General features: G+C 50.7%; 1 protein-coding gene across 2 annotated transcripts in view; it reads left to right on the forward strand.

Moving 5' to 3' along the window:
* Positions 1–2,277: 2,277 nt before the first annotated feature.
* NEDD4L (NEDD4 like E3 ubiquitin protein ligase) overlaps positions 2,278–19,950 on the forward strand; it is a 78,122-nt gene continuing 60,449 nt past the window's right edge. For both annotated transcript variants that reach the window (XM_058043233.1, XM_058043234.1), the window contains exon 1: positions 2,278–2,357. In XM_058043233.1, coding sequence (XP_057899216.1) covers positions 2,310–2,357 — 48 coding nt within the window. In that variant the 5' untranslated portion in view covers positions 2,278–2,309. The remainder of the gene's footprint in view (positions 2,358–19,950) is intronic.

Raw genomic sequence — 19,950 nt, forward strand, 5'->3', positions numbered from 1 at the left:
CCTTCTATCACTGTAAACACAATTCCAAAGAGGAATTATGCATATGACATGCACAGGCAAACAAACAAGCAATCTTCAGCCTGGGTTTGATACTAAAACTTTGCAACCCGAGTGAGCTGTTAGTGGTGCTAATTTTCTGCTCTGGCCTCAGAGATCCTTCCATCCTGCTCCGGCACAGGTGTACTTTTCCCTGGGGAGCACCTGTTGGTGGGAATGCTGGCTGAATGTGCACCACAGCAGCCCAGTGCTGAGAGGCGCAAGGGAAAAGCCATGGACGTGATTTCAGAGGGACATGAACATGTGCTGCAGAAAAGATCTGGATTCTGAGATTTCCATGTATCACCATCTTTACCGTGCTGGGATTACAGTCCAGTTACAGATGTTGAATTACAACAACTGTTTCTTTTTCATTCTGCCCTTCAGAAACCAACATTCTTGGATAGGAACATGCAGGTTCCTGATGGTTTCCACCTCCTGGTGTCAGCACAGACAGATATGAGAGGCAAAGAACGGAGGTGTGTTTGTGGACTGAATGAGAGGACTCCTGAAATCCTTGGCATCCAGGGGATGAGAGGTGGCAGAGATGCTTCTGCTAAGGCAACCGAGTAGGTGAGTGTAAAGCAGGGGGGCAAAGCTACATCCAGAGCTGGCAATGATCTGCTGAGCTTGGAACAAAGAGGAACCAAAGGGAATGTATCTTGGAGAGAGAATGTGGAGTGAGCCCGGTGCCAGGTGCTCCTGTGGGCTCCACCATCCCAGGGCTGGCCTTGGCCAGGCAAACAGGAGCAGCCTGGCCGTGCTGCTGGGGAAACCCCTGCCCTGCCCTGCCCAGCCCAGCCTGCACCACATGTGCTTTATGGCCAGCAGGGACGGGGCAGTGCAAAGGCTGATGTCTCCCCAGGCTGGACTTTATCAGCTCCGAGGCACTGCTGCCTGGGCAGAGGTCACATCCTTCCTGCCCCACAGAGGGCTTTGGAAAGGCTGGGAAAACACTTTCTGGCCTACAGACTGCTGTGGGATCTCTCCTTTTTCCCGTTCTGCTCAGCTCTGTGGAACAGAAAGAGGCTCAAAGCACCTGAGCACACAGAGGCGGGCTGCTGAAGCCAGTGGCACTTGTCTGAAGTGCCCAGAACCGCCCTGTGCTGGGCTGTGGTGACAGATCTGTCCCGTGCCAGTAGCCCCACGTGCCTTTGGTGACACATTGTGCACGTCAAGGTAAATGTGGCAGAGCATAAACGTGTCCGGGCACCGCTGCCATGGAACTCCCTCAACAGCCTCCACTTAAGCACCACCGTACTGCCAGGAGACAGCGAGAGATCATAAATGGGAGATCAGCACAGGGAGGGGCACGCCTGGGGCAGAGCCAGCTCAGGGGCACGAGGCAAATCAAAACCTCATGCAGAGCTAAAGCGAGACCTGATTTCGCCCAGAAGTGCCCTCACTCCAAGAGCCCACGGTGCTTTGTTTCCCTAAAACTTGTGATGGGGAGGGAAGAAATGCCACAGTGAGCGACCACCTCTGACTGCTCTGGAGAGCCGCCAGCAGCGGGGGCTTCGCTCCTGCGCATCCCGGTCCCGCCCGGGGACACGGGCTACTGCCCGCCCGGGGACACGTCCCGGGACACGGCCCGGCGCCGCCCGGGGACAGGTCCCGGGACACGGCCCGGTCCCGCACGAGGACAGGTCCCGGGACACGGTCCGGCGCCGCCCGGGGACAGGTCCCGGGACATGGCCCGGTCCCGCACGGGAACAGGTCCCGGGACGCGGTCCGGTCCCGCCCGGGGAGCGCTCTCGCAGTGCGGGCCCAGCGGCGCCGCTCCCGCCCACTGGGGGGCGCCACCCACACGCGCCCGCTGCCCCAGCGCGCCAGCTCCGCGCGCATCCCTCGCGCGCGCATCCCTCGCGCCCCCCTTTCTTGCCCCCCCCCCTCTCGCGCGCCCTCACAGCCCCTCGCGGCCCCTCACGCGCCCCCTCGCGGCCCCTCGCGGCCCCTCACGCCCGTCCCTCGGGGCGGTGCGGGAGCGGAGCGGGGCCCCTCCCGCGCTTTGTGCCGCGCCCCGCCCGCCGCTGTTGGGCCGGCCCGGCGCTCTCCCCGCCCCGCCGGCGCTCCCCGTCCCTGCGGCCGCGCTCAGCCCCGGCCCGCGGCGGCGGCGGCAGCGCGGGCGGCCCCCGGCGGCCCCGCCCCCGGCCCCTTTCCGCCGGGCTCGGCTCCCGGCGTCTTCCGCCGCCCGCGGGCCAGCGGCAGCAGCAGGAGAAGGCGGCGGCAGCGCGGGCGGCGGCGTGCGGCTCGGCGGGCCCGGGAGCGGCTCCATGGCGACCGCGGCGACGGAACCGGTGTACGGGCTCTCGGAGGACGAGGTGGGTCGGCGCGGACGGGCTGGGTTGGGGTGTGCCGGGGCCCCGTCGGCGAGAGCCGCGGCTGAGGTTCGGAAGCTGGGCGAAGGTCGACGGTCGGTCCGGGAGGGCGAGCGTTGCCCGCCCCTCAGGGCTTCGCGCCCCTCCCGCAGCGGCCACTTGCCCGGGGGCGGCCCGGGTCGGGCAGCGCTGCCCGCACCCCAGGCAGGTGCGGCCGCCCAGAGCCCGCGGGTGCCTCGGTGGGGCCGGCGGCGAACAAAGAGCAGCGGCCGGCGGTGCTGCGGGCGGGGGCGGCCGCCCCCCTCCGCAGCGCTGCCGGTGTCCGCAGGGGAGCGGCCGCGGGGCCGGAGCGGAGCAGCCGCCGGGCCGGTGCGCCGGGTACTGTGTCAGACACAGCGTGGCCCCAATGCAGATGGAGCTGATAAGCGGGGTAGGACCCGCGATAACTAATCACCGTGTGCCGGCTTTATCAGCCGATGTCTCCTGCAGAATCAAGCAAATCATACAGGCTTTAGGAGAATAGTCCAGTTTACTTTAGGTGAATGTTAAAAATCTTACTTAATGCCCTTTTTGTTTCATTGCCTTGGTCAGGTGCTCCTTTTCTTAGGAGCTAGTGTCATGGAGCATCAGCAATGGGCAAGGCTGCATTATGGGCTGTGGTTTCGGGGTATCGGCTGTTAGGAACGCATGTATATCTTTTATTTTTACAGGCGTGAATAGTAATTATAACAGCATTGCTTCCGGTTTTGTGGGGCTGAACACAACGGCTGATGTGTCAGTCTGTCTGTAGTGTAGAAGAAACATTAAAAACATCCTCTGCCTTGTGAAACTGGCAGTGTTTCTTACCTGGTATATTTCAGCGGCACCGGGTCTGGATGACTGTAATGTTTAATTCTCATTGGGAAGGAGGTTCCTGGGCAGGAGTGGGTGTTTTGGGAAGGGGGGGGGTGTCATTCTGTTGTTGTTAAATTATAAAGCTGAGAGCAGAGTGATTGCAAATGCTCTGCGTGTGTGTGAAGGTAGGGGCGAGGAGTGGGCGTTGCAGGAGCATTGGGTGATGTAGATAGTGAGCACAACGGCAGAGGAGAACCTTCTCCTCCCTGGGCTGTTTCCATAAGCCTTAGCGTGAGCACAGCGGTGGCTGGCACCAGTCCCCGAGCAGCTTTGGGCCGGCTCCGGTGCATTGCCTCACGCTGCAGGTAGCTGGGCCCACTGCTGGGCCATCTGCAGGGCCCTGCTTGCTCCGGGGCTGCCCTGCGGTAATCCTGTCCGGTCCTGGGCTCCAGAGGGCCTCTGGTGATCTTGCCTGCTGCTGCTGGGGGGTTTGCACAGCTTAGGGAACAGCTAAAGGCAGTGGGGTTTGCTGGCCCAGCATGGGCAATCCAAAACATTTGGTTGGAGGTGCTTTTGTGCTTATATTAGCAAGTGTGCACTGTGAGGAAAAGGGAAACCTGGAGCCACCCTGCCAGGTCCCAGGGAGGTGGCTGAGAACATCTCGCTGGAATTGGGCTGCTGCCTTTTCTGTTGTGCGTGCGCTTGGCTGTGTCTTTTGTCCCTGCCTCCTGCCTCGACATATGCTGGTACTTGCACAGAATGCTAAAGAGAAATGGATACAGGGAGAAATCTGCTGGCTGCTCTCACCTTGGCTTGGAGGTGGAGGGATCTTGGGACAGCAGGGGCTGTTCCTGCCATGATGCTCAGTCCCAGCAGATGCTGGGGACTTGGCCTGTGGAGCAGTGGGCAGGGAGATGTGGTTTTACCTCCCGAGGTAAGCTGTTAGAGAAGGAGCTGCTGAGAAAAGAAAGGCTTTGGTCTCTCAGCAGTGACCACTATCACAGCTGCAGTGACGACCACAGGCACACTGCCTGAGGGACAGCAGACTGTGCTTTGTCTCCGGCATTGCTGTGCATCTGCTGATGCTGGACACTTCTCAGGAAGAGCAGTGACCATCTAAAACTACAGTGGGAGTCCACAAATGGAAATAGGATGGAAGAAAGAGGGAAAAGGGTCTGAGGGAGGGGTGGCATGGAGAAGGGTGCAGGTGATACTTAGAGCCTGTTGGGCTGTAGTTTCATGACCCTGAGAGCCTGACCCTCTGTTGAGTCTCTAGTAATGGGCAGAGGAGAGCACGGAGGGAGGGGAGGATGGTCTCTCTCAGGAAGGTGTCTGCATGAAAGCTCTAGTGAAGGTAAAGCTCAGGTGGGCTGAGGAAGGTGTGCTGACAGCTCTTTGCACGCTGGCCTGTGGGTAATGACTTCCCTCTAGCATTGGCCTGGGCTTGGCTCATCATTTTTTGGAAAGCAGAGCTCAATTAGCTGTGAGAGAGCCGTGAGAGGCTGAGTTACATACGTGGACATATTCAGCCTATTCATTTCCTTTGTTCCTGCCTGGGTTTGAAGTGCAGTTTGCAGATCTGTTGTAGATGGGTTTTGGAGGGCTTTGATGCTTCCACTGCTGGCACATTTGCTGATTGGAAAATGCAGTGATTTACATGCGAGCCGGACTCGCGGAGTGGCTCTCGAGAGAGAGAAGCAGCAATCTCTCCTGCAGACCAGAGGCACAGCTGGTGTGTGTGCTAGGCGTGGAGCAGGCCCGGCTGCGTGTGCCGGCGTGTCTGCACACTGTGGGCCTGCACTCATCCCTGCGCACGGGCTGCCTTCCACGCCAATGTGGTTCCCTTTTGCCCAAGCACTCTGACAGGTGTTGGAACACCAGGCCATTGGGCATTTGGGGATCACTCACTCACAGGGGATGAGCCAACCATTGCAGTTTTTCATGGCAGATGATGTTGTGTTCATAGATCAGCCTCCTTGTAAACCTGAACTGTAAAGTGTTTTATATTAATTAGTTAAAATGAGTTGTAACTCAGATTCATACCCTGCCAATTTTTCGCTGTCAGGATGACCTCAGCACTGGGCCAGGCTGCTCAGAGGCCGTTGGGAGTTCAATGCACGGGACTGTTTGGGACCATTGGGACACAGGCCTGGGCAGCCAGCTCTGGCTTAAGCCGGGGGGGGCCAGGTGACCTGCAGAGGCTTGTGCCAACCTCAGCCTCTTTGTGATTCTGTGAAATAGTATTTATACGGGCTCTGGAAGCTAAGGTACTCTCATGCAATCTCTAAATATCAGTGTATATAAAAACTTATAGCCCTTTGTAGTGGAAAATATTTGTGAATGAAGTACACCTCTTGTTTGTTTCAGTTTGGGTTTCTTGAGAGTCAGATGTTGCCCACACAAATCCACAAACATTTTGCTTTCTTAGTGTCCTTGGGTGGAAGCAAAACTTGCAGCTCCTTGGAACTTGTTTGCTTTAATAAAAAATGGAACTTCAGAAAAAAGATCCTTGAAGAGTGTCTTTTTATACTTTAAAATATTAGGAGGAAGAGAGGTTCATATGTGAAACTGCTCTCTGCAGTTCCAGCATTCTTCTCTTTTTAAGTTCTGTTCAACTTCTGTGACTTGTGATTGAGTCAATTGGAATTAGAAGCTTCCTACTGAGATGACATTTTGTCATTCCTTAGAATTTGTCAAAAGGATCTTATGTTCCTGAAAATATCTCAATGTGTGAGATACAATCCCATATGCCTCCAGATAAATAATTCTATGTGTAGTCACTGTAGCCTAACCTTTCATCACTGTTCTGGTGTGCTGTGCTGGGCAAAGCCTTGTGCCTGAAGAGTGAATCCTAAAGGATTTCAGGACCTCAGGAGCCTGTGTGGTGCTTTGCTTTACTGAGACGCACTTTGGGGAAAGGGAAACAAACCCAGCTCTGAGTATGATGGAAACAGTTCCTATGGACAGGACAGCACAGGCTCACCTGTACTGGATCTGGCATCAAGGTAAGGAGTAAGCCAGGATTTGCTGCAGTGGTGCTGTGGTGAAATGCAGCTCGTGCTGTGATGGGTAAACTGTCTGCAAACTGTTTCAGACTGAGGCATGTGGGAGGTTGGCTTTTGTGCCTCGTGTTTACATGTTCCTGATGGATTTGTTGCTCTGGAATGATCTCCCTTGAGGGTGTCTCTTTCCCAGTACTCGAGTGTCATGTTAGCAGACCCATGAGATGGGGCTGCAAAGGCCCCAAGAAGGTGTTATTGCTCATTATCAGCAGGATTTACTGGGAAGGAAAAGGGCTGCGATTTTCCCTCCCTCCCTGGACTTGGTGGCCGCAGTGACATGTGGGAGTTCAGGCCCGGATCTCTCTGCTTTGCATTTGAAGCAAGCCATCAACTTTGGAAGTAATGGCAATGCTGAGTTGTTTGGGCAGTGTCAGTGTTGTAGATGGTTGCAGTTAGATTTTGGGTGACGTTTCCTGTTGCTGTTTCCTGAGGCTGTACCTTGCAGCTCACCCGGCTTCTGCGCTGTGCTGGCACGGCCAGAGGTGTTTCCTGAGCCCAGGCTGTGCCCACAGAGCCCCTGCCAGGACAGGTGCTGGGGAGGGGTTCCAGAGCCATGTCCCTTCATTCCCAGCTCAGCTCCTGGAGCAGCACTGGAGCTCAGGGTGCTGTGGCACTGGAAGAGTGCCGGATGAAGGCCCAGGGCACTGATGTGCTGCAGAAGCAGCTTGTGGGTGGCTGTGGCTCCTCGGCTGTGAGGTGGAACGGGGCAGCGTGGGGGGGCCTGTGTGCCCAGGGATGCGCCCCCGGCCCCATGAGCTCCAGCCCAGCCCACTGTGTTCTTGAAACCTGGAGGCTTTATGTGAAAAAACCCTTGAGTTCCTTGAGAAGATGCGCCCTTTGTCACCACCACTGAACACAGACCCTTTAAATGAGAGCTCTGTTGTTTCTGCTCTGAATATTTCAGTTACATAAAAGCTTCACTGTGCCTTCTGAGTGTGAGAGGGGCCTCCCTTGGTTACAGCTCTGACAGTGTCTTAGGCATAAGCAATTCAGAATAGTGACTTTTTTATCGACCCCGAATTGTTTTTATAGACTTTAAGTGCACTGGCTTCAGGGCTAGCATGTAAACCTTAAATGATGATTAAAAAGTCTAGGTAAGGAAGCATTTCATAAATGACAGGGCTTGCATATCTTCTTGTGTGGCAGAATATCAAAATAGGCTGTGGTTCTCAGGAGGTCAATAGATTTTTATAACAGCCTGCATTTTAAACCAGCTTTTGATGAGTTATCGGCATGTTTTGGTCACTAGTGCTGACACTAAGTAAATTCTAGTTTTATTATAAAATTCATGTAAAGACATTGAAGGAGGCTTGTAGTAATATGAGGGTGTGAGGAATGTTAGTTTTGGCTATACCCCCATTCAGAGATGCTCTGTCTCGCCTGGCTGTTGTCGTGTCCTCTGAGGGTGATGTGTCGGGAGTGCGGCCCGTGGTTCCGCTGCTGCCTTAGGGAAGCGGGATAAGCGTTCCTTGGGTGTCATGTGAAGGGCGGGCCGCTGGAGGGCGCTGTGTAATAAGAAATGGGAACGCGAGGCTCTCCCCTGCTCCTGCACAGAGGCCATTTTCCTGGGAAGCAAACATGGACTGTGACCCCGCACCTGTTGATGAGCAGGCACCTCACCCTCGGGGCACAGCTTGCGCTCGGAGGTACGGTTAACAGATTTCTGACGGGATTTTTTGTGGTTTGTTTGGAAAATATCACCAGGCATGCTATGAGTGCTGAATGAGCTTATCTGTCAGAAGGGAATTGGTGTTACATCTTAGGATTTTGTGGGAAGAATTCACCCCTGCAGCTTCTAGGCTGGACTTGTATGTGCTAAGGACCTTCAACTGGTGCTTATTATGTGCTAAGGACCTTCAGCTGGTGCTGGTATTTAATATTATATATTTAATATTATATGGTATTTAATATTATATATTTAATATTATATGCTAAGGACTTTGAGCTGGTGCTGTGCTTGATATCTGCTAAGGACCTTCAGGTGTTCCTGGTATTTAATATATGCTAAGGACCTTCAGCTGGTGCTTATTATGTGCTGAGGACCTTCACCTGGTGCTTATTATGTGCTGAGGACCTTCAGCTGGTGCTTATTATGTGCTGAGGACCTTCAGCTGGTGCTTGATAGGTGCTGAGGACCTTCAGCTGGTGCTGTGCTTATTATGTGCTGAGGACCTTCACCTGGTGCTTATTATGTGCTGAGGACCTTCAGCTGGTGCTTATTATGTGCTGAGGACCTTCAGCTGGTGCTGGTGTCAGTGGTTGATCCCAGGACAGTTTACTTGCACCTCCACCTTGTACCTGAGGAGAAGAAGTCGAGGCTGATGGCTTCTGGAGCAAGCCCACCCAAATCAGTGGATTTGCACTGCTGAAAGAGAGATGCGGCTTTCTCTCGTACACTCTGGGACCCCCTGTGGACAGCGTCCCATGTCTTTGCAGGGCTGTTGGATTGCAGTAACTTCTGGAAAGGTGGTGGAAGTCGGAGGTATGTGGCACGAGCAGCTGGGGTGGTGGTGGAGGGTGTGTGTGAAGGGAGGGTAGGGCCCCTGCTCTTTGGTGGCTGTGAGTTGTGACATTGGCTGTGTAGGTCTCCTGAATCCAGAGCTTTGGCTAGAATCCTGACCCCAGTGAAGTCTCTGACAAGTCTGCGTAAAAGCAGAATGTTAAATAGATGAATTCCCTAACAAATAAGTGGAGTTTTTAACCTTTCTTTAAATATTTCTTGAGTTGACCATTCCTGCTGTTTGTGGTGAAGGGAGTGGTAAGAGGGAGAAGTGGTGAGCGGACAAAACTGTGAGTTTGGGCTTTGTGCTTGTGCTGATTCAGCCTCATGAACAAAGCAACAGCTTTGCTGTGCAGCAATGAGCAATGGATGTGCTTCTTTAACCTCTGCTCTTGGTACAGTGATGTTCAAGGTATTATAAAATATTGGCTATTGTTTGTAACAGTTGAGCTGAAAGAACTTGAACATGCTCTGTCTTGGACAGGCCTTGCTTTAGTGAACTGAGAGCATACAGCAGTGGTGTAGGTGCAGCTCCATTTTATAGCTGAGGGAATGGTGTCACTGTTTAGAGTTCAGGGTTGCAGGATCACCTCCCTGCCTCACTTGGTATCCTCATATGTGCCTTCCCCCCACTCCTTTGTTAAAAGGCAGTCTGAGTGCTAAAGTTTACACCTGTCCCACTGGGTGGGTGGACGCTTGAGATGGAGAGCTGTCCTGTCCAAGGAGCGGTGAGTTGGGCAGCTTAGGTGCTGTGTGCCACAGTGAGAGGCACGTTCCTTGCACAGCCTGCGCTTGTTTCAGTAGGATAAGTGCTGGAGGCACACATTTGGGCGGGTACCAGAAAGACCTCTGCATTTATCCTTGCTGGCTGTTTGGTTTCTTTCAGGCCCATCTGGTCAAGTTTGGTAATTTACTATTTTATTCCTTATTTCCAGCGTCTATAGAAAAACATTGAGTCCTCAGGGTCAGGTATATTCCTGTGCCTGCCTGGCCGGGACTGTGTGTGAATAGCACCACTCTTGCTACCGTGGCCCGAGGAGGCGCTTCTCCTTTCTGTTCGCTGTGGGAGGGAGCCTTGCAGTGTGGTTTTCCCGGGCAGGGTAGGCTGTCCCCAGCCATGCGGCGACACGCCGGGATCCTGCCAGTGTCCGTGCTGATGGCTTGCCGTCCCTGCTGTTGGAGCAGGGCGCCTCGGGCGTGCAGTGAGTGGGATGAATCTTGCTTCCTGCCTTCTCTGTCGGCAGCGCCTCCTGGCCGCTGCAGCCCGGCAGGAGGGCTGCTTTTTCCTGCGCCGTCCTTGCCTCGGCTGGCTCCGGTGCTGTTTCTCGCCCACACTTCTGGGGCTCATCCTCTCCTACCAGTCATGCTGCTAAGAGGCTCGTAGGAGACGAGAGCATTGTCGTGGAAAACTAGCTATTCCCATGGCACGGGTAGCCTGAGAGTGCCAGAGGTGTGTTTTCCTTCCTCAGAAGCTGCTCTCTGGCTGTGGCCATGACATCAGGATTCCAGCAGTGCTGCTGGGTTCTCCCCGGAGGTGCAGCGACCTGAGAGCTGGGCAGGAACAGAGACAGGCTTCCCCTGGCCATCAGGGAGGCTGGCTGAAGGTCTGGAAACCAGAGCTGGATGTGGGCCTTTAGGAGACATAAGGGGCAGTGAACCTGGATGGATTGTTCTCTTTTTAAGGTAGCACTATAGATATTTTTCCAAATTTTCTTTTTCCTACAAAGTGGATTATCCTGATGCTTCTGTTACCTCTCTTATCCAGAAGCTGCCTTCTCATTCTGTGTTCTGATTAGCATGATAAAGAACATGTTGCATTTTCCTCCCCTGTGTTGAGGCTGAGATTTTACTTATTCCTGTTTTAGGGCAGCTGCATCCCAAGGGTGGTGGCTGTGGCACTCTGGAACCCCAGAATGGGACAGGTGGTTGCAGCAAAGGCCAGCAGACGCCCCCTGTCCTGTGGGTGCTGTGCTGGGCAGGTCTGACCAGGCTGGGAGCAAGGTCAGAGTTGTTTTTTCCAGGGATATCCTGCAGCTGTACTAGAGGTTGCGCCAAATCAAGTTGCAGTCAGGTTTTGGTTTTGTCTTAACTAGTTTCTGTTGTAGTTTGAAAGTCAAACATTGTAAACTGGACTGTGCTAAATGGTTAACAGGCAGGGTGTGGATTACCTGCCAGGTCATTTGTCACCGTGTTCCTGCATGCTCCTCATGCAAGATGCTGACAAGAGCCCCTTTGGAAGCTGTTGAAACCATGGGCCCTTCACAACTGATAGTGACTGGCCTCAAAGTCTGCAGAGTTAAGATGCTGGAGTTCGTAGCTAGTGTGTTTTCAAGTCCTGTGGTCACCTTCTCATATGTGCCTACTTGTGTCACTTTTTTTTTTTAGAAAAAAGCCTCCCTCATTCATATTTTGGGTCTTGTGCTTAAACACAGACTAAGTCTTCACACACCAAAGTGCTGACCCCGTGTGGTGGTGTGGTTTGATTTAGTTGCCCTCAGGGTGTTGCTGTGCCTGGCAACTTCGGTTTTTTCACTGACCACTTTAGCACTTTTCTTAGTGTCACAAGTTCCTTCCCAGCATTTTTGTTTTGTGATCTTTGGAGCAGATTTTGCTGTGTTCAGTATAAGCAGCTGCAGTATGGGCTTGCATGCAGGACAAATACCATCTCATGGAATGCGTTAGGTTGTTTGTTGGTGTGCAGCCTCAGCCTATCTGCAGTGGGAGCCTGTTAAAGGAAGCAGTTCTGTGCCATTGCAGTTTGGGCTCTGCAGCTCCAGGCTGGTTTTCTGCCTTTGCTTTGTACAGCACGGTCACCATTTAGCAGCAGATTTGGACTTTGTGTAGATCATCTTGTTATTTCTAGAAGGGGGTGTGACTTCTTTTAGACCTGCCTGGAGGAAACTGAGTTTGTTCTTCAGACTTGTGTTAATTTGTGTGACCCCAAGAGCCTTTCAGTGTACTTCAGTCAGACTGTACTTCAGTCACTGCAATATGCATTTGTGTTCTTGGAAGAAAAATCCTATTCTTTATTCCCAAGTTGTTGACTGAGCCCTCTCAAAGTCCTTGTGGTGTCAGGAGCAACCAGCCCTGTGTGTACCTCATCATCTCTGCAGGTAGCAATGTGACACAGGGTCAGGAATAAGCAGGTAGAAGCAACAGTTTGTTTACACAGCTGGTTGCTGTGGCAGCCGAGCCACTGGCTGTAAGTTGCCTGAGGAATTCAGCATTGCTATGCCCTCTGCTCCGTCCTGTTCTGCCTCTTTGGGGAACATGCATCTGTGCTTCCCCGGGACAAGGGCCTGCTCTGGGATGCTGAATGACTGACCCTATTGCAGCGCTTCTGCAAAACATGGATTCTGAATGTGCCTTTTGTTTGGGGCATCGAGCCCCAGTTTGCATCCAGAGTGCCTGGCAGGACACAAAGTGCAGCCTTTGTTTTAGATAATGAGTGGTGAATATTTTAATGAGTGTTTCTTAGTCTAGTCAGTGTCAAGTACCATTTTGGGAACAAGTGACTGAGCTAACCTCTGAGCTTGGTCTGTCAACAATCCATTTATTGATAGAATTTCACAAATTTTGAAGGAATTTCCCATAAACAATTAATATAAGCAATTATATAAACCATAAAACAAAAACCCCCAAAACAAATGGCCACCCCAAATCCAACAACCAATGCAAGCAACACTCCAGCCCTCCCTGAAACACTTCCAAGCCTTCCACGTCAATATATAAGCAGAACTGATACAAACCGAAAAAGCACTCAGTATCGCTGTCACTGTATTTGTTGTACTTTAGAGTTTGTTCTTTTACAGTGTGTGAAAGACAAGCATATTCCAGTAAAAGAAGAAAATGCCTTTAAATTAAGATAGTGCCTACTTTTCCTCTTCAAAAGCACCTTCAATGCATGTATATATAGGAGAGAGCTTCTGCAGCTGAATTACTCAGTCTCCTGCATTGGGCATATTTGTCTTTCCAGCCACGAGGGGCTGTGCTTGCTCCTGCTCAGTTGCCAAAATCTAGTCAGCCTTAAGCCTGGATTAGTAACTGAACAGTTTTCCTGTTCTTTGTGAGACACCAGTTCTCAGATGGAAGAGCCTGCTAACCCTAGGCTATCCATTTATATGACCAATAAATACTTATAATGAACAAAAAGAGTCAAAGCTTTGTCAAGGGCTGCTGTAATAAAAAGGGAGCAGGAAAGGAAGAGGTAGAAGGAGGTGGTAGAACATAATGTGCAAGTAGGTTGGAAACACCAGGACTACAACCAGGATCCAAAAGCCTGGCATGAGATGTTTCTGGTGGGAACAGATCCCTTCCCTATTGACTTGGCCTTTTCACTGGTTTAGGTGGCTGATTTTTGTCCCCTAATCTGTACGGGGGGGCAGAGGCTGTAATGGAGTGATTCTTCCCCCAAATTCTTGGGGAGCAAAGCCTTAATGGACAAGAGGTATTGCTAGAGGCTTTGACTTGTTATTCTTTTGGAAAAAGAAACTTAAGATGTAGAAGAGAAGCCAAAGGAGTGAACTGCTGGAGTGGCTGACAACACCACTCACTGAAATGTTAATGTGTTTGGAAGAATTTTTTCACCAGGGGAGGTTGGAAACTCATACAGTAACATTAATTATTAACTGCAGCCAAGAGCTGGAAGATCTAATTTAATTTCTGGTTGGATAATAGGATGATTCATGCAACAAAACAAACTGTGTCAGAAAATGAAGTGTCTCTGAAAATTGACATTCCCAACTTCTGCTCTGAGCTAAAGCTACTGCAGGTAAGCTATTACAGTAGCTAAAAAGTGAAAAGTACAGGCTGAATTCCCTGCAGATGTCAGGCTGTGATCCATAGGAATTAGGAGTTTCTGCCTTCTCCAGCCTGAGCAACCCCCCTCCTTTAGCCTCTCTGCTTCTGCCCCCAGCACCCTTTGCCCATCGAAGCACAAGTAAATGTGTTTCTCCAGCCTCCGTGGAGCAGTAACAAGAGCGCTGCCTCACATCAGACACTCCACGGGCTGGTAGGAGAGGTGACTTGTGGGTTCTGGTGTCCCAAAGTAATTGCAGTGTAGCCAGCTCTTCCCTCTGGCAAACACTTGTCCCAGCCTGGCTGAGTGTCGTCACCCAGGGTACCTGAGCCTTGTGTCTTTTGAGACTGAATCTCAGAGCTGGTTCAGGTTTTAAGAGTGACACTGGCATTTTCATGTCGGTTGGCATAGTTTTCCTTCTCTCAAGCTTTTTCCAGCAAAGCCTGTTTAAGGAGCTCCCTGTGCCATTTTTCTCCAGGTGAAGCAGCCAGTGGTGCAGCTCTGGGCTGTGGGTGTGTGCTGTGGAATCGATCCCTGCAGTTATCTGGGTTAGAAATGAGCCTCCAATCACAGTTTATTGTTGGATTACGGTTTTATTGAATGTGTGTTTTGTCATTAAACAGTGCAGCCACTGGTGGTTTATGGTGTGGAATCATTAAATATCTAACAAGAGTATAGATTGTGGTTACATAAACATGTTTGTGTAATCCGTTGGCAACTAGCTGGGCTAGGGGAGTGAATGCAGCTCCACTTGCCCTGTTTGACAGAGGAGCTTTGCGTGCTCTGCCACACCTTCCCCTGGCCCGGGTTGCTCCAAGCCCCGCCCGGCCTGGCCCCGAGCTGGGAGTGGCGTTAACCGGAGTGACATCGCTGCTGAATTCGGGCGGGGAGCGGCTGTGTCTGCTGAGCACTGAGGGAGGCTGTTGGATACATTGGTGGATTTTTGTGGGAACTGATTGTCTAAAATACAGTCTTCCACTGGATTTGTGTGCTATTTCACACAGGAAAAAAATGGAGATTATTAAGTGTAAGGCATAATTTTTCACTTTTAAAAAGTTTGAATGTTTAGGGCCTAGTGCATTTCATGAGATAAAAAAAATACCAATTCAAGATGTTTAATGTTTCTTTAAAAATATTTTAAGTATAAATATGTCAGAAGTTCATTTAGTGAAAGCTTAAAACCTTTGTGTTGTTCTGGAGCAGCTGCTTTGAAAGCAAGTCCTCCTGTCAGGTCCTTCTGTGAGCCCTTGCTGCAGGCTGCTAATTGGGAATTCAGACCCTTTCTTGATACTGGACGGGGTTGTCACACATCCACTGGGGACATGGCTTTTTAGTGATTCTCTTTTGCCTAGTAAGTTTTGAAGTACTGCTGGAAAGTAATGGATCCGTGTGGGCCCTGACCTGAGGATAATGAGGATTTGAAATTAACCAACCTGCCTTGTTCTTATGCCAGTGTCCTGTTCTTTTGCCCTGGCACTGGCAAAATCCTACACAGACAATCATTGTTCCTTTGTTTTATGGTAGTTTGTGCATGTCAGAAAGTGGGGTACTTGTTGAAATAAAACCTTAATTTTTTAATTAATCAGTTTGGTTTTTGTATTCCCCAAGGGAAGGAAAAGAAGTTCTGTCAGATTTTCTTTAGGAATTTTCTGTTGAAATTCACAGCAAATGTTCAGTTTGGATGCAGATGGCAGCACTGTGGTTTTGAGCCTGTTTGTTAATGGTGTGCTTTTGGCATTGGGCTGGGTGTCTGGACTCCTGGTCCCATGCGCTGTCACTGATGTGTGGGTACCTTTGATCCCTATGCACCACTCCTGGTGTCTGTGTTCCAACTTGCTCATTCCAGTTTTGTGTGCTCTTTTCATCTGGTGTGTCCCCTTGGAAGAGCAGCATCGTTATAGTGTCCCTCTAAGACAAACTGGTGCCTTGATGAAATTCTGCGTGGTGTTTTTTTCTGCTGAGTGTGCCATTCCAGCCAAGGAAAACATGAATATAGTTCCTTTTCTTTAGAGGTCTGAAATAGGACCTAAATCACTATTGTAAAACATTTACTATTTTTCTGTTGTATCAGCTTTTGAAGGCCATAGTCCTCCAAACTCTGCAGTTCTTTTAATACTTACTAGTGTTTGCTTCATCTTATGATTCCTTCTGTGTGAGAGTCCTTGCTTGGCCAGGAGTGCTCTGGAGGACCAGGTATGCCCCATGAACTGACCAATGCATTTCAGCCAGGAGGGTCTTTATGATCCAAATTGCGTAGCCTTCTTTTGTGCAAAAGCTTTTAGGTTTAGTTGCTCTAATTTTGCGATCTGTGGAGAAAATAATGGGGTTTGTACAAATACATTGCATCCTGCAGCGAGGGTTGAGAACTCTGTGGGTAGGGAAAGGCACAGTTTGATTTCTCTTGGATTTGGTGAGGAGTGTGGTGAAGCTTAAAGGAGATTTTAATGCTTGAGCCAGATGAGTTGTAACCAAGTGACCTTTTAAGTTTGTTTTCTGTGCTGAACTTGCAGAGGAGAGTGGAGATTTGGGTCATAGCCCTGGTGCATGGTTTTGTTTGCATTGCACAACTGAGATTTTATCAAGCACTGTTGGCAAAATTGCCACTGACAATTTCAAGATTAGTAAGATATTGCAGGAATTACAGGGAGGCTTTCCACATTCTGTTGCTATGGCCTTTAGAAAGTCACTGTGATCAGAGATGGAGCTGTTTCCTTGGGGTGCTCTCAGCTGCCTTTTCTGGGAGTGATGGTGACAGCCCACCAGACAGGGCACCCCACTTGGATTCTCCCTCTTGGGCTGCCCAGCATTGTTTGATGTTAGGGAGGTGCTTATTCAGAACAGGATAAGCCAATTTGGGAATACTCTCTGCAGGAGGGTGATGTGGAATAGCTTCCTGAAGCACTTTTTTTTTCACTCAGCTGTAAGTGGATTGGTTCAATCCACCAAATCAAAGTCAGAATGAGTTCAACTCTTCTGCCACTGAACCTGGTTTCAGTTGCTGGGAGATTTAGGAGAAGCCTAACATGGTTACTAGGCTTGCTGTGGCCAACACTGGCCTTTAAGCAGGTGACACACAGTGGGTTTGGCTTTGGAACTGCAGATCCTGGTTGATTTATCCCCCACAAATGGGGAGAATTCTGAGCGGTGTGTGTTTGGGTGATTGTGAGTGTGTAGCACACAGGGCCCTGTGTGTGTTTTCATTCAGGAAACCAGAAGTGCCACAGTTAAAACATTGAATTAAAGGTTTGTTGTCTTTTCCATTTGTATTTGTTTTGCCATCAAAACACTGACTTAAAGATCTGTTATCTTTTAGTATGTGATGTTTTGCAAACTTTGAGATATAATGAAACTAGAGGTGCTCAGTGGATGAAACTGGATTCACAGAGTTTCTATGTGCAGGTCACATTCCAGTGGGATCTGGTTTCTCTCCTCGCAGTTAGTGGAAATTTACCTCTCTGGCGCCTATCGTGGGTTGGAATCAAAAATGTGTCTACAGAGAGAGAAGGGAAAAAAGTAGCCAAACTGAGCCCGACCGGCACTCCCCCACCGTGAGTCAGGTGAAGCTCTCTCGGGTGAAACCCAAGCTCGCTGGCCTTTCCCCTCGTTGCCTTGGCGATGTTCATTTATTGCCGCCGTTGCTGAACTTCCGCGTGTGCGGGCGGAGGCGGCAGCGAGCGGCGGTGCCTGGCGGGGCTCTGGGCGCGGGGGTCGGCGGTAAGTGCAGCTCCCGGTGCCTGCGGGGGGACAGCCTGGCGTCCCCCTCGGGCTGGGCGGCTCACAACCGAGGGGCACAAACCTGCCCGCCTCGGGCTGCTTGACTCGGAGACGCTTCTGTATACCTGTGGAAAAACACGTTAAATGTTTAATCTTCCTGGTCTGCGTGACAGCTGTTCAAATATTGGTTTGCATTGATCCAGCCGTTGTGCCTTTCACACTTGTCTGTTCATTTAAACGAGTCAACTTTCTAATTTTAAACCCCCATCGATTGTTATTTTCAGGCTGTTCTCTTAATGCGTACGCTACATGTGTCATGGGATTGTTTGTCCTGTTGGAAGTTGACATCTGCAGCTTTCCTTCTTACACCAGGCTGGATTGCCGTGGCTTTCTTTTCTGTGCATTCAGAACATAGAGATGTGTATTGCAAAGCTTGTTCAGGTTGGTTTTACAGCACTTCTGTGTCGGTGAAGCTGGTGCTGGCCGAGCTGCGTCTCCTGGATCACCCTTTGAACCTACAGCATTTCACCCTGCCTGTGGGGGAGTAAGCAGCTCGGGACACTGTGTTTGGCCCTCATTCTTTCTCTCTGCTGTCACAGCTCTTCTCTAAACTTCCCAGCTCCAGGGTATTTTACTAATCCAGGGGGAGAACTTAAGTTTTCTTTATGTCAGTACTTTAATGGGTCTTTGAAATTACTTGGTTTTCCAAAAGAACTAACAAAATGTTAATAATAGAGGTAAATATACATACAACAGGCTGCTAAATCTGGAAATACATCTGTTTTCCTTCATCTATTCTGAGGTGAATTGAGGTTTGTTCACTGTTGATGAAGTCCGGGTTTTGATCTATAGTAGGCTTCCAGTTCCACAGCTTGGTTCCACCTAAATAAGCTGAGTCCTCTGAAATGGCACTGTGAACTGCAGCTAAGAGAACACAAACTGTGTAGAGGTTCTCCTTCAGCAGAGAGAACTCTGTAACCTTTGACATGTTTTGGGAAGACAGGAATATGTAAACTTCATGTTAATGATTGGACAAAGCAGAAGTCGGTGTGGATATGCGGCGCAGTGGGGCTCGGCACTAATAGGTAACCAGGCCCTTCGGGGCAGGCTGCTGCAGCTGGGGAGGCTGTGTTTGGGGGCAGGCACAGCTGCTGGAATGTCCACAGGGAGCTGCCAAAACGCTGCCAGCCCCACCGCCATCCCCACCTGCACACGCAGCCTCTGTTCCCAGCAGCCAGTGGATTGAGTCACAGTGCTCAGGACAGCACTTGTTGGGATCCCCGCTTGTGTTGTGCACTGTAGGTGCCAAGCCTGAGCGAGGCAGGAATGGAACTGCAGCATCAGCTCGGGGGCTGCGCTGAGCACAGCCTGGCCTGAGGAAGCAGGAGCCACCCGGGGTAGGGAGAGGCAGCACCTGCAGCCCCTTCCCAGCTCAGTATGCTCCAGGCAAGGCTGAAATAGGATGGATAGAAAAATGTCTCTGTGGGGTGAGCTGGACTTCTCTTTCAAACTGTGCTTCAAAAAGCAGCTTAGGATATGTGCTTTGCAAAACACAGGCAATTCAGTGGAACACAAAAATTGCAGTCGGGTGTTCGCTTCCTGCACAGGTGAATATAGTTTAGTCTCATCACCAGACTATTTCTTTCTGCCTTGTAGTTTCAACACTGGGCAGAAGCAAAGGTTCTCCTTTGGCAAATGGCAACTCAAGTGGCAAGTGGCTTCTGAAGACTTGTCTCCCCTTAACTGTTCCCAGGTTGCCATTTCCTGCATCCTGAACTCTGTGATGTTGCAAGGAGGAGAATTTAGCTGCTTATGGAAGGATGGGGTGGGATGATAAGCAGATGAGGGTGGGTGCTGGCCTCTTGGGTGCAGGAGAAGGCAAGAAGTATGCCAAGATTGTGCCCTGTAGTGTGCAGTTGCCTCCACTGCTTGCTGACTCAAAGGATATCAGATAGTCTTGCCAGAAGATGGGCGTTTGTGTTGAGAAATTGCTCTTTAAGAATTTGTTAGGTGATTGATCAGTGATGGAAGTCTCAGGGTACTTAACTGCCAGTAAACTGTGCTCTGCAGTTTTTGTGTGGATTGGGTTGTGGTCTGGACTGTGAGTCTGTGTGTGTGTGCGGCAGTGTCAGTTCATGCGGGACCTGAAGCTGTTCAGCTGAGGGAACTCACGGTTGCACCATTGCTTCTGGCACCTCTTTCCTTTTGAAGATATGGCTGGGCTAATTAAGCAAGTGCTTTGTTAGAGTGCAGCAGGGTGTCTGTGGTCGGGCAGCCAGGGTGCTGGAGGAAGCCCTCATTTCCCTCCGGGTGGCTCCTCCCCAGGGAGCCTTGCTGCTGCCGTGTGTGTACCTGCTTCCCTGACTCGAGTCCCTCAGAGCTCTGCTGTGTCTCTGATCAGCCTTGTTACCCTGCTTTGCTGCCTCTTGTTTGTTTACTTAAAAATTAGGACTCCAGCTGTATGCTTGTTATCCTTCAGCCTCGCTGTCTGCCATGTCAGATCCCCACGTCTTCTTAATCCTCCCAGTCTGTCTCCTTATCCCATTCTCTGCTTGTGCTGGGGATCCCTTTCTTATTTGGGGTTTGGATCCTGGGTCTTGTCACACAGAATTTTTCTGTGGTTAGTGATCCTGTCATTGTGCCCTGGGTTTATAGCAAAAACCAACCAAAATCCCAATTTTCTTGTAG

Source organism: Melospiza georgiana, chromosome Z (assembly GCF_028018845.1).
Source record: "Melospiza georgiana isolate bMelGeo1 chromosome Z, bMelGeo1.pri, whole genome shotgun sequence".
NCBI classification, from domain to species: domain Eukaryota; kingdom Metazoa; phylum Chordata; class Aves; order Passeriformes; family Passerellidae; genus Melospiza; species Melospiza georgiana.